This window comes from Mirounga leonina, unplaced genomic scaffold, assembly GCF_011800145.1.
Source record: "Mirounga leonina isolate KUSES-001 unplaced genomic scaffold, KU_Mleo_1.0 Mir_108, whole genome shotgun sequence".
NCBI lineage: Eukaryota > Metazoa > Chordata > Mammalia > Carnivora > Phocidae > Mirounga > Mirounga leonina.
This window is the reverse complement of record NW_023270237.1, coordinates 3,337,323-3,350,873: the sequence shown is the minus strand read 5'-3', so window position 1 is coordinate 3,350,873 and position 13,551 is coordinate 3,337,323. Positions and strand designations below refer to the sequence as shown.

Below are 13,551 nucleotides of genomic sequence, written 5' to 3'. Positions count from 1 at the left end.
AAGGTACATTGCCCACATTACCTTATTCAGTCCTCACTAGAGCCCTGGAGGTACTATTCATGCTTCTACCTGCACAGGAGGAAGCGAAACCTCAGAGGCGTCCCCATCCCAGCACTGAACTCCATCAGCTGATTTCTTGTGGTCTGTATTCAATAAGCAGATTGGGTTTTGTCTGTGGAAGATACAACTACATAGATTTTTAGGATCAAGGATTCCCTATAGTGGTGAAAGGTTCAAAGTATCTTGTTCAAAATTGGGGTGACCTGAAAGTGGGCCCTGGGGTGATTTTGCTTAGAATGGAATGTAGGAAAGTCCAGACTACACATGGACATGGCTCAGAGACACTCTTGCATAAGCAGACATGCTTGGAAAGCCAAAACAGGACGTAAAACAAAACAGAAGAGGGGGAAAATCCTCGAGCGCCTTTATTTTTGGTCCTAAAGTGAAGAAACAATCTCTTCTACAGAACAGAAATACCACTGTCTTTTATAGAACGAAATGAGTTACAACATTACATAAATAACATCCATCATGCATTTTATCCTCTCAGAGACCATTAAAATTCCTGTAGTCATTAGCACTAAAGTTCACTTAATCATTAAACAATCATTTATCGTACTAAGTGCTATAATGATGTTTTGAAGGAATATAAAATACATGCAGTTATATGAGAATAGGAAAAAAAACAACACCCTGAGAACCAAATAATTTTCCACAAATTAAGTCCAAGACTGCAGAATGTCTGCAGAATAAAGATACAGTCATTACGATAGGCTTGTTAGACAAGGAAAACTTCTCAGGTAAGTGATTTATGTATTGGCCTCTGTAGTAGCTGGGGATTTTAGTGTTTAGAGTGCAGAGAAGAGAGAAGGGTTTTTCAGGTTGAGGGAATAACATGATGGCAGTACTTAGGATTTTAGTTAGAATCAATTCATTTAAGAAGATGTCATGATTTTCTTTGACTCAGAAATCATGTGAGAAAAATAGTACATAGATCCTAAAATTGATGCATATTTTGTTCCTATAACTTGTTTAGTCATACTAAAGCATACTGCTGAGTTTTGAATGTGAGCAACTTCAAATTTAATAAAACTTGTTCTTGCTTTAGATATCCTTTCGGAAAATTTTAAGTGAAGTATCTAGAACTAATTTTGCTGCCAGTTTATATCATGATTTGAGAATATGACTTTATTAGAAAAACAACTGGCAATAACAAACAATAAAAATTACAATGAAGAGCCCTACTATTCACCTTCAGAAGTATTCTCTTGGCAAAACCTAAATGTGGGCATTTGTTAAGGGTTTTCAAAGCATAAAGAATGGGCATTCCCAGCCCATATGAAATTCCTCCTGGTCTCCTGTGATCTTGTACTTCACCTGCTCTCCCAGAAGATCACGGACAAGACAAACCAATCATCTGATTTGGGCACCCATTAAAACGTGCTCACCCCTTAGTCAATTTTCCTTTTGGGGGTAGTTCTCATGAGCTTATGTCCAGTTGGTTGTGGCCTCCTCCCCTCCCTAATGGGCAGGCATAAGCAAAGGCTCTGGGAAGGTCGTGACTGGGAGGGTGTCTGCTTATGAAGACAAATGGGTGGCATCTGGGGTTGTATTTGTGCCTTCCCAGGTGTCTGGAGTTCTGTGTTCTACAAGAGCATCTTCAGCTGTGTGTGGAGGCTGTCATGCGGGCCACTCTTGCTGCTGTGGACTGACACTAAGCTGTTGCTGAGCAGCCCAGGTGGAAATCGCAGATGTTGAGGCCCACTTATAGAAAGCAGTCTTGTGAAAGGAGGACGTCTAGACAATCCTTAAGCTGTCACCTTCTGGGGGCTATGAAAGGGTATCTTGACCTAGTTTATTGATTTCCATGAAAATAGGACTATTATTATAAAGTGCTCTGGAAATTTTATTGAGGATACTCAAGGCAGTTTAATGTGAGACTGTGGTCTAGTATCCTTACAACTCCAATCTGCCTTTCTAGCATAGGAAATACTGATAAATGAAGTACAAATAAAATGGTGATCCGCACCAAAGTAATCTTAGAACATTAGTTTTGCTTCACTTAAATGTTATCTATTTTCAGATCTATGCATATGATTGGAAGACTAGAATCCTCACTGTTTGCAAAGAGAAAAGCCAAACAGGGTAGTGGGGATATTATGGTTAATTTTTCTATTTGCTTATTTATATTGTAATAGGTTTCTAAAAGGAACGAAGCTTACTTTCTCAATAAGAAAATGATAACTGTCATTTTTTAGAAAAAAGAAAATGGAACCCCAACTTTAGACTAATGGTGAGCCAAAGTAAATAAGATCCCTTGTAGGGCTAAACTGCTAAATGTCATGACATCATCATTTTGTGAAAAACACTGTAATTTGTTGAAATGACAACTTTGTATGATAAATAATATTTTATTTTTGGATGAAACAAAAAAATGAGGCTAGCTCGTTAAGAGCTCAGGGCACTGTCTAGCAGGTAACTGAGTACATAAACAAATAGAGAAAAAAATCCTATAAGACGTTGCTCCTGCCATGTACTTTAGAGAGAACCAGTGGGTTGGATAAAGGCTGTGGTTTAAAAAACAAAACAAGGGGGCTCCTGGGTGGCTCAGTTGGTTAAGCAGCTGCCTTTGGCTCAGGTCAAGATCAGGCTCCCTGCTCAGTGGGGAGCCTGCTTCTCCGTGCCCCTCTGCCTGCCCCTCTGCCTACGTGTGTGTGCGCTCTCTCTCTCTCTGTCAAATAAATAAAGACAGTCTTTAAAAAAATTTATAAATAAATAAATAACAAAACAAAAACACCAAACTTCTGTGGAGAGAAAGAATATCTTTCAGAAGGTTTTAATTAAAAAAAAAACTAAGTAAAATAATTTGTCATTAAAGTATTAATGTTGGGCACCTTTGTATTCTGACAGGATAGTGGTAATTGGTATCATAGTATATTTGAATCTCTAAGGCCAGAGAGCTGATTAGTAATAGGGTATTACACATTTTATAAAAATTTCCCACTTGGACATGTCTTATGAATTTACCATAAGTTTACCAGTTTTTGTTAGCTTATTAATAAATAGTATATCTTATTTTCATAAACAAGTATTCAGAAACCTGATTTAAGTTATTTCTGGGTTGGCTAGCCCCCTCTATGGTATTAGACTTTGTACAAAGTACTTGACATTGACTTACTTTTGATGCCAGTGAGACGTAAAGATTGGAGTAAAATTATTCGGTAGCTCCTAAGGAAAGGCATGCAATTTGATTAATTACATAGAAAAAGATAGGATCAGGCCTAGTTTTTCATTTTTAGAGTTCAGATTCTCCTTGGTTCCAAAACTGAATTGCACTGATAGTGCATGATCTAGAATATGGCAAACCTTCAAGCTAATAAGTAATGGCTAGAATGTCACCTTGGAATATTAAATCTTTCATAGTAGCAAAACAATATTAAATTCATATAAGAACAGAATAATTAGTTTCCCTCGGTAAAACCTCTGATAAGAATCAATTTATGGTGATATTTCAAGAAGAGGTTTCTAGTCAACCCAGCAACAGTGTCAAGAAAACAGAAACTTTAGGGGCGCCTGGGTGGCTCAGTTGTTAAGCGTCTGCCTTCGGCTCAGGTCATGGTCCCAGGGTCCTGGGATCGAGCCCCGCATCGGGCTCCCTGCTCAGCAGGAAGCCTGCGTCTCCCTCTCCCACTCCCCCTGCTTGTGTTCCCTCTCTCGCTGTCTCTCTCTCTATCAAATAAATAAATAAAAATCTAAAAAAAAAAAAAAAAAGAAAACAAACTTTAAATCAACCAGGGCCTTATCAAATCAACAAATATTTGTGGGGAACCCATCTTGTGCCAGGTACCGTGGGAGGCGCTGAGGGTATAATGATGAACACACAACTTTTGTGCTCATACTACTTACAGTTGCTGGGAGACAGTTAAGTGACAGTGAACATACACACATATGCACATATATAATTATAAATTTTGAAGATCTATAGGATAAAAGTGAAGAGTGCTATAAGACAGGTATAACAAGGACATCTAATTTAGACTGGAGGGACAAGGAAAGTTCTTCCATGGGGTCTCATATACCCAACATGAACTATGAGAAGAAAATAATCAGGTGAAGAGTGGGGGTAAACAAATATTTCAAGGGAGAGAAATACAGGTATGAAGGCCTGAGTTAGGAAAGCATGTAGGTTTTCTCCAGAACTGAATGAAAAACAATGTTATGGGACCACAGTGAGGAAAAATGGCAAGCAACAAAGCCCAAGAGGTAGGCAGGGCCCTGAGCGTGCAGCATTTTGTAGGCCATCATGGGCAGACCATGGCTCTATGACAGGAATTGCCTTAACATCAAATGTGGAGTTGGGGATAATGACGTCCTCAGCAGTGCAATTTCCTTTGATTCAAGATGTCTTAAATAGGTTCAGTTTGGGGAATTATAGTTTGAAAATAGGATTGATTGTGAGTTCTTTGAAGAAACAGCCTTCTGACCTGGTATCCTCTGGGTCCTCTTTAAGTGTAGGTACTGAATGTGTAGCTGTGTGTTTACTTGCAGAGCTGAGCCTAGGTAAGGTAGCAACACACATGTGTTGAGCTGTACACTATTAGGCCCATGACACACACCGTCTCCTCTCATCCTTGCAACCATCCTATGCACTGGATATTTTATCTCCATTTTATAGATGAGGACATTGAGTCACAGGAAAGGTAGCAAATTTCCACTACCTCGGAGGATGTACCTTGGAACAGATGATTCAAATCTGGGTCTCCTAGGTTTATGTAGTAATTCCTCATGGCCACAACTCTAGGAGCATACTTGCTCCGGGATCTCCTGACATGGGAATAAAAAAGGTCCTTGTAGATGCCAGTACGCTCCATTTCCTCCATTTTATTCATAAATTCAGGCACTCAAGGATTTAAGCATTTTCTTTTTTTTTTTTTTAAGATTTTATTTATTTATTTGACAGAGAGAGACACAGCAAGAGAGGGAACACAAGCAGGGGGAGTAGGAGAGGGAGAAGCAGGCTCCCCACTGAGCAGGGAGCCCAATGTGGGGCTCAATCCCAGGACCCTGGGTTCATGACCTGAGCCGAAGGCACTTAACGACTGAGCCATCCAGGCACCCCTAAGCATTTTCTTAATAAGCATTTATTAAAGACTTAGTAAGACACCTGATATCACTGAGAAGAGGGAAAGATGAATGAGAAGAAAGAAGGAAGGGATATAAATATATATAAGACAGAATCTGCCTTCAAGGAGCCTATATTAGGAAAGCTAAGGCTTATATACACATAACCATGAAATAGTGGAGAATGTGTTGGGTCACAAGAGAAATATAAGCTAAGATTAATTCCTGCTATGCCTCTGAAATACAGGTAAGATGTTGATGGGTAGAGAGGCAAGAGGAGAGCATTCCAAAGCAGGCAGTCATAATTTGGAGGGACATTTCCTCTAAAGTCATTTCAGAACCTCTCTTCTCAGATTAATCAAGCTGACAGAGCATGGAGCACTTTGTTCTTAAGAAGGACCCACGGTCAAACAAAACATATGCTGTATGTGGCTGAAATGTATTCCTCATATCCAAAATAAAATATATTTAGACACATTTTAATACTTCCCTAGATAAGAGAGATTTCTATTTTCTCCATAAGGTTTTTTGTTTAATTTCAGCTGTACAACTACCATGGCCAGCTACAGGGGAGTTAGAGAGAGAGGAAGGAGAAGAGGAAGCTTCTGATGGTGATTTGCTATTGATCACTTTGACGTGCTATCCATGTCACCAGTAACTCTACCTGGAAGCCTCCTAAAATTCCAGCAAATCCTCTCAGGTGTAGGGTTGGTTAAGAGGGTGGGACATATGGGGAGAAAGGCTACAGACTGAGTTGAATGTGATAAATTCCTGGGCTCTCAGTGTGATTGCTTCTTTCTACCCCCTTCTCATTTATGTCAAAAAAGACTATGAAGAGAGACTGAAGTGAGGGGAACTTTGTAGAAAACCTTTTGTTTTATTTTGAGGTTGTAGCACAGGAAGAGAAACGGGAAGTGGAAAGACTAGAATATGGAGGCTTTAATGTCAGATTATGGAATTTAGATGTTCTGTAGCAGGTAACGTAGAAAATCTTGGATCTTGAAGTTTGTTGTTGTTTTTTTTTTTAGTGTTTTGTTTTGTTTTGTTTTGCATAACCAGATTTCTATTTAGAGGAAATACCTTGAAATAGGGTAGTATTTTTTTTCCAATTATAGAAATAAGTCTTATGCATAGAAGATGTTAAGAGTTGTTGTTTGTTTCATGTTTAACCTCTTTCAAGAGTTATTGTATGTTCAGTCCATGGTTTCTCTAGATATTCTTGTAATGGTATTTTTAGGGGAGTCAATCCCAAAATTAATTCCAAGGGAGTCAACAAAATTGCAATCCAGTCAACATTTGACATAGCCGAACAAACATTTACATATTCCAAATGTCCTTGCAACTGGAATTCATTTCCTTTCTCAATCTCACAAAGGAAATACTCTCTCCTGGTGTTACCCTTGATATGTAAGGTCAAGGAATTAATTTTCCCTTTTCTTTTTAAGAGTATGTTCAACATGGGGGCTTTTGCTATGTTGCTCTCTGTCACCCAGCCATCTTCCACCTCAGATTTCAATAATATCATGACCCATAACCTTTTGTTTCAAAATTGTTTTTTTGTAGGAAATCAAAGGTGGAGGAGTATCTCTATTAAATATTGATTTTTTAAAAAGACCTCACTTTCTTTTGTTCTTTCTTCCTTCTTTCCAGAAGCTGAAAGGCAATATTAGTGAAAGGGTTAACAGCCTTGGAAAAGTCCATTCTAGATGTTCTCTTCCATTTAGGTTTGCTCACTTTTCTCTCCTGGATTATAATAATATGGTTTTAATACCATTTCATCTCAAATAATTCTATTTGTTGAGCAATTAACATTTCTATTTTTCAGGTCATTTTAAACCATCACATGCATATACTAAAAGTATTTTAATAAAATTATATTAACTTACAATTTTTTCTTTGAGGTGGCCTATAAAGCAATAGTCCAATCTAAAATGAAGTGCAATTTTAAGAAATGAATTTGGAAAGTATATTATTTTTATCTTATTTCAAATTTCTAAGGGCATATTTTCATTGTATAATGTCCTATAAAAATACTGATAGTAGTTAGTAGTTATCTATTATGGAATACTCACCTCTGCCAGGCACTGCTTTACAGAAAATATAGTAAAGACTTCTGTGAGATAAATGTGACCACTATGGACGGAATTGTGTTTCCCAAAAATTCTTATGTTGAAACTCTAGCCCCTAGTATGAATCTTTTGAGACAGAGCTTTCAGGAAGTTATTAAGAGTAAATGAGGTCAAAAGGGTGAGATCTTAATCCAATAAGATTGGTAAACTTTTAAGAGGAGAAGAGAGAGATCTCTGTCTGTCTCTCTCTGCTTGTGACGTGCATGCCCCGAGGAAAGGCCATGTGAGGACACAGCAAGAAGGTGGCTGTCTGTAAGCCAGGAGGGGAGACCTCACCAAACTTCCCACCTCCAGAGCTGTGAGAAAATAAATTTCTGTTGTTTAAGCTACCCAGTCTCTGGTACGTTGGTACGGCAGTCCAAGCTGACTAATACAGTGACTGCCTCCATTTTGTGGACTGGGAAGCAGACGGAGTCACTGGCAAAACTGGTATTTGAACCTGAATATGTTTGACTATACAAGCCCACTCTTTGGACTGCCCTCTGAATTTTGAGCCAGAAAATAATGAATATAGATAGCTTTTTCAAACAATACCAAGCACTTCATCTGTTGTTGTTTGTTTGCATTTTTATTTTTACTAGGTTTAGCAGATATACGCAAAGTCAGTTGATTTTGCTCATTCCCATTCATCATCATCTGATTTTTGTGTTCTAGCAGGATGTTACTATTTGAGCTTTCAGAATCCTAATATTAAAAAGTGTAGCCAATCTTCCTGAAATTGCAATGTTGAAAAATCCAAGAAGATTTACTATTGCTGTATTTGCTTGTTGTAAAACATATTAAATACAAAATATCCAGTTTTGTGCCTGAAACTAGTTGGCAGTGTCCCATTAAACCATATTAAAATTAACTTCTATTAATTGGATTAGAAATTCAGTGAGAATGACAGCTGCTAGTGCCTTTTGCAGTTACTTCATTTCTCTATAATCCATATGGCAGAAATCACATAATGCTTTTTTCCCCATTGAAATAAACATTTGAGATAAAAAGGTTTGACTTGATGTGATCAGGGTATGTGTATTTGTTTTTCTTTCTTTAAAAAAAAAATCTTTTTGTAAAAACTGAACTATCTTTTTTCCTCTCTTTTACAGGTTTTCACCAGCCATATTTTTATATCTGATTAGCATTGTTCCATCATTATGGCTTCTTGAAATGCACGATGAGACCCAGGTATGTCCCTTTGGAAAGTAGGAAAGTGGAATATTCATCAGTAAACTGCTTTCATACCGTAATCCAATTTATTTCAGAAATGCACTACTCAAAGGAATTGCAGTTATCAAGAACTGAATAAGTAAGAGGCCATTAGCAAAAGAAAGTGAATTCATCATCTATCAAAACCAATAAAGATGTTACATTTGTTTAAGATTTAAGATTACATAATTAACAACTTACATTAAAGATGTTCCTAAGCCCCCCTGGCCCCCAATATGCTAGCATTTACATGGGGTAGAGGATGGTTGTGTGTAAAAATTTGGTTAACTTTGCAAATTCAATGAGTTTCTATATTGTCCTAAGAATGGGCAGGGCTCAATAATCTAGCATCCTATAAAATGACATTTTTAAAAGTGGCAAAAACTAAAAAGAAAGCCCATTGTCTAGACTCTGCTATGTAAAATGCAATCAAACTTGGAGCGGATATTTGAAACAGTCTGTCTTAAAATACAGGCCTTACAGATTAGAAAAGATTCCTTTTTGAGACCCCCATGAGCTGTTTTAGTGAAATAGGAATTCTACTCTGGAGCCAGACATGAAGGGTAAAGGAGAGGAGTATGAGACCCACCATTGGGAAAGGTGGGCTATATGTATTAGGATCACACTGACTTAAAAAATAAACAATGGTTTCCAATGAGAGTCCCTCACCTATATACAGAGAAAGAGCTACTAAATTTTAAGTGAGTTGCTTCTTACATGGGCAACTTTAGGTATCAGGATCTGGACTAGATTCACAATCTATTGCTATTACTGTTCCTGTACAACCCTGGAGAGGGCAGACTCCAGCAGATTCCAGCCTGAACTTCACATCTTCTGGGGTCAGGTTATGGGACTATGTTACAGATAAGCGATAGTTATGATATAATATTATTATAGTACTTTCATTGATACGATGCATTACTCAAGATAAGAATTTGCCCCTATGCAGATTTCTTTGCTGCTGTTGGTCATTTTATAGTAAAGTTAAGCCTCTGATGTATGTTTCAGATACTCAAACCTTATCTGGAAAATGCTTGCTCCAAATTTTAGGTACACACGGGGGAATTTAGGTGTGTGGACTATTTTTGAAGAATTCCACAAGCACATACCAGTAAAATAGGCATGAAGAAAACATTTATCTGCTTTAAGTCCCCTATTTAAAAAATATTAAAGTCATAGGCTATCTCTATGACTGTAGCAAAATATTTTTGTAACACTAGATTGGCTGGTTCAAGTTATCATGGTTTTTAAAACCATGTACCATAAAACTGTACCATAAGGAGTTAGGGGACTGTTTCAATTTCCTTACTACTTACTACTTTCAGGGGTATGGAAATAAGCTCTGGTGATTTGAATCATTTCTTTCCTTCACATCCAATTCTATAACATGACTATCATCCACAATAACAATTCATTTCCCCAAATGCTTTTATAATATAAATGCGTTGCACAATTAATTGATATACAGGTCAAATTCCATTACAACACATAGCATGCAACCAAAAGCTCTCTTTTTAATAAAAAAAGATTTTTGAGCCCCAGGCAGTACCTCTCTAATTTTCATACTACAAAAGAAATTGGACCTTTGTAGTAAAGGATTTGACTCATTTTGACACTAAGAATTAAAATGAATGCCCAAAGATTGAATTGGGCAGGGTGGGCAGAGGATGGAAGTAGAAAAAAGTAAGAGAAAGGGAGACAGAACAGTATTGGAATTGCATTTAAAGAAATGAGAAATGGCAAAATAAAGGGAGGTACAGCAATTCTCTTAGTCCATTCATTTAAAAAAAATTTGGTTGTGATAATAGCCACTTTTCCTTTCAAAGTATTTCCAAATACATTTTCTCCTTTATGAACTCAGCATATAAGTTAGGCGTGGTATATATATTTTTGTTTTATAGAAGAGGACCCGAGACTCAGAAAGGTTAAGTAATTTTCTCAAGGCCACACAGCTAATTACAATTCTGGGGCTTAGCACCTAGGTCTTAAACCATACTGCCTTTCTCAGTTATGTGTTCTGTGTTTTAGAGGAGTTCTCATCTAAATCATCTGATTTTTTTTCATGACAGGAGAGTAATTTAATTTCCTTTAACATTTTCAATTTATTCTACATCCTGAAGGTTCTAACCTATGTCTTGGCATTGGGAAAACATCCTGACCTACCTCATAAAGACATTCCTCCTAGGTAGGATCAGTTCTGTACCTTCATTTCTGCATCTGGCTAGGTCTACATGACTGGAAACAAGATGATTATGACAACAGTTATGACTGTAACTCTCAGGTGGCACAATTAAAGCAATGGAAACTTTCTGGTATTGATGGTATTAGGGTCTGGGTTGACCCAAAGGAATATTCTTGAAGCTAATAAGAGTTTTTAAGACACAGCCCATGAAAAAGTGGCTTGTTGGTACCCAGATCATCTACATGAACTCACCTATACAATGCTAAATGGAAACAATATCACCATAAAAACAATACAAGTCAGGTTAGGTTGTAGGAATCAAACCAGTTGTTCTTTGGAGTCCTAATGCAGCTACCCCTTGAAGGAAAATCTCATCAATTTGTAACAAGTAGAATTACAGGAATGGACTGGGACTCAGGTTGCAATATCATAATATGGACTACAAAGCTATTTGCCACTGCAGGGCAGATGACTTTTTTTTTTTTTTTTTAATAATCAGATGTCTATGGATTTTTGGTGTTAAGGATGTTTAAAAAAAACATATCAAGGTCACCACTTTTAATAAATAGTCTCTTTCATGCCTACAGAATAAAGTGGTCAAAATTATTTCCTCTTGCCTATTTGATTCTCAAAAAGCCACTCTGCAATGAGGATTTGTTGCTTGGTTCAACGATTTAATTTTTTATCTTCATTATCTTTTCTTGGACTCTTAGCTGTACAGAAAAAAAAAGTGTGCAAACAGCTGGATTTTTGCTCTTAGAGATATGGTACATGGCCATTTTTCCTAAGTATTCTTGTCATTTCACCTATAACACTAGTTGTTTTGATGGGGAGTAGGAAAAAAAATAGCTTCTTAGACAGACTTTCTTTTTACTTTTTCAAGTAGTTTATAGAATGATCGATGCAGTATCCAGAGTAATTAAGAAAAATACACTTCTCACAACGTTAGTATTTTTTTAAAAATTAGTTTCTCTTTAAATCCAAATATGTTACATGGATATGCGGTGGTGGTGGTGGTAGTGATGATAGTGATGTGTGTATATGTATGTCTATGTTTCAAAAGTATGTTAGCCCTGCAGGTGTTTAAAAAAACTTCAACTTTTTTTTTTTTAAAACAGCTTGTGAAATAATCATTAGCTACACTTATATTTTCAAGTGCTGCTCTTTTTCTCTTTTACATACTTTTTCTCTACCTCAGGTTCCCAGCATCTGGATAAAAATCATGCACAGTTCACTTGTAGAAATTTACATGCAAAACGAAGGAATAAAAAGGGAAAAACATTTAGTTTGGGTCTTTGTCAAATTTTCCAGAAACCTAAGTTGGACCTCTAAACTGACACTAAAATGTGTATTTTGATAGAGGTACATGTTAATTTTTTTGGTTGTTTCAGTGCTTAACAGGCAAGATTGAAGATGATTGTATTACCTACTTAAGCAAATGGTATTTTAGATAAAGAGCCTTCTGGACAAGAAATAAACTCTTAGAATAGATGTTTTGACCAGGATCATACATGTTTTAATGCTGCCATTATCTATTTGTTCTATAACTGGTCCAGGGTTCAAGAGAGAAACCCCAACTATCACTCCATGAATGGTACAGCTTTCAAATACCATTAGCAATTTTCACAGAACCAGAACAAACAATCCTAAAATTTGCATGGAACCAAAGACTCTGAATAGCTCTAAGCAACCTTGAAAAGGAAAAGCAAAGCTGGAGGCATTACAATTCCAGACTTCATGTTATATTACAGAGCTGTAGTAATTAGAAGCAGTATGGTACTGGAACAAAACGGGATACATAGATCAATAGAACAGAATAGAAAACCCCGGAATAAACCCATAATTATATCATCGGTTAATCTTCAACAAAGCAGGAAAGAATATCCAATGGGAAAAAACAGTGTCTTCAATAAATGGTGTTGGGAAAACTGGACAGCAACCTACAGAAGAAGGAAACTGGACTACTTTCTTACATCATACACAAAAACAAATTCAAAATGGATTAAAGACCTAAATATGAGACCTGAAACCATTAAATCCTACAACAGAACACAGACACTAAATTCTTTGACATCAGCCATAGCAACTCTTTCTAGATATGTCTCCTGAGGCAAGGGAAACAAAAACAAAAATAGGGGCACCTGGGTGGCTCAGTCAGTTAAGCAGTCAGGTCATGATACCAGGGTCCTGCTTCTCCCTCTCCCTTGGCTGTTCCCCTTGCTTGTGCTCTCTCTGTCAAATAAATAAATAAAATCTTTTAAAAATAAATAAATTAATAAACTCTTGGGACTACATCAAAATAAAAAGCTCTGCACAGTGAAGGAAACAATCAACAAACTAAAAGGCAATCTATGGAATAAGAGAAGATATTTGCAAATGACATATCTGATAAAGGGTTAGTATCCAAAATATATAAAGAACTTAGAAAATTCAATACCCAAAAAACAAATATTCCAATTTAAAAAATGGGCAGAAAAATGAAAGGAAAATTTCATTAGCATTTTAAGAAGGAATCCTAAATGGCATATATTTTATCACCAGACCTAAATGTCTTATTCATTACAGTCTGTGGTCAATCATTGGAGGTAAAGCCTCAGGGTATAGTCCAGATGCAGTCATTAAGTGCTAACTATGAAGGTTGAGAGGAATTCAGTGACTGCACATTTAGGTAACTGCTTTAAAATACATTTGATAGGGGTGCCTGGGTGGCTCAGTCGGTTAAGTGATCGACGGTTGATTTTGGCTTAGGTCATGATCTCAGGGTCTTGAGATCAAGCCCCATGTCAGGCTCCATGCTGAGCCTGCTGAAGTCTGCTTAGGATTCTCTCTCTCCCTCTCCCTCTGCACCTCCCCACCCCACCCCGCTCACATGTGCTATCTAAAATAAATAAATAAATAAATAAATAAATAAATAAATAAATAAATAAA

General features: G+C 36.9%; 1 protein-coding gene across 1 annotated transcript in view; it reads left to right on the top strand.

The window, feature by feature from the left end:
- The window catches only part of LOC118019559 (transmembrane protein 26-like), a 43,160-nt gene that overhangs the window by 7,971 nt on the left and 21,638 nt on the right, over positions 1-13,551 (top strand). Inside the window, exon 2 of the mRNA XM_035018887.1 lies at positions 8,342-8,420. Within this exon, the coding sequence (XP_034874778.1) occupies positions 8,342-8,420 (79 nt within the window). The remainder of the gene's footprint in view (positions 1-8,341; positions 8,421-13,551) is intronic.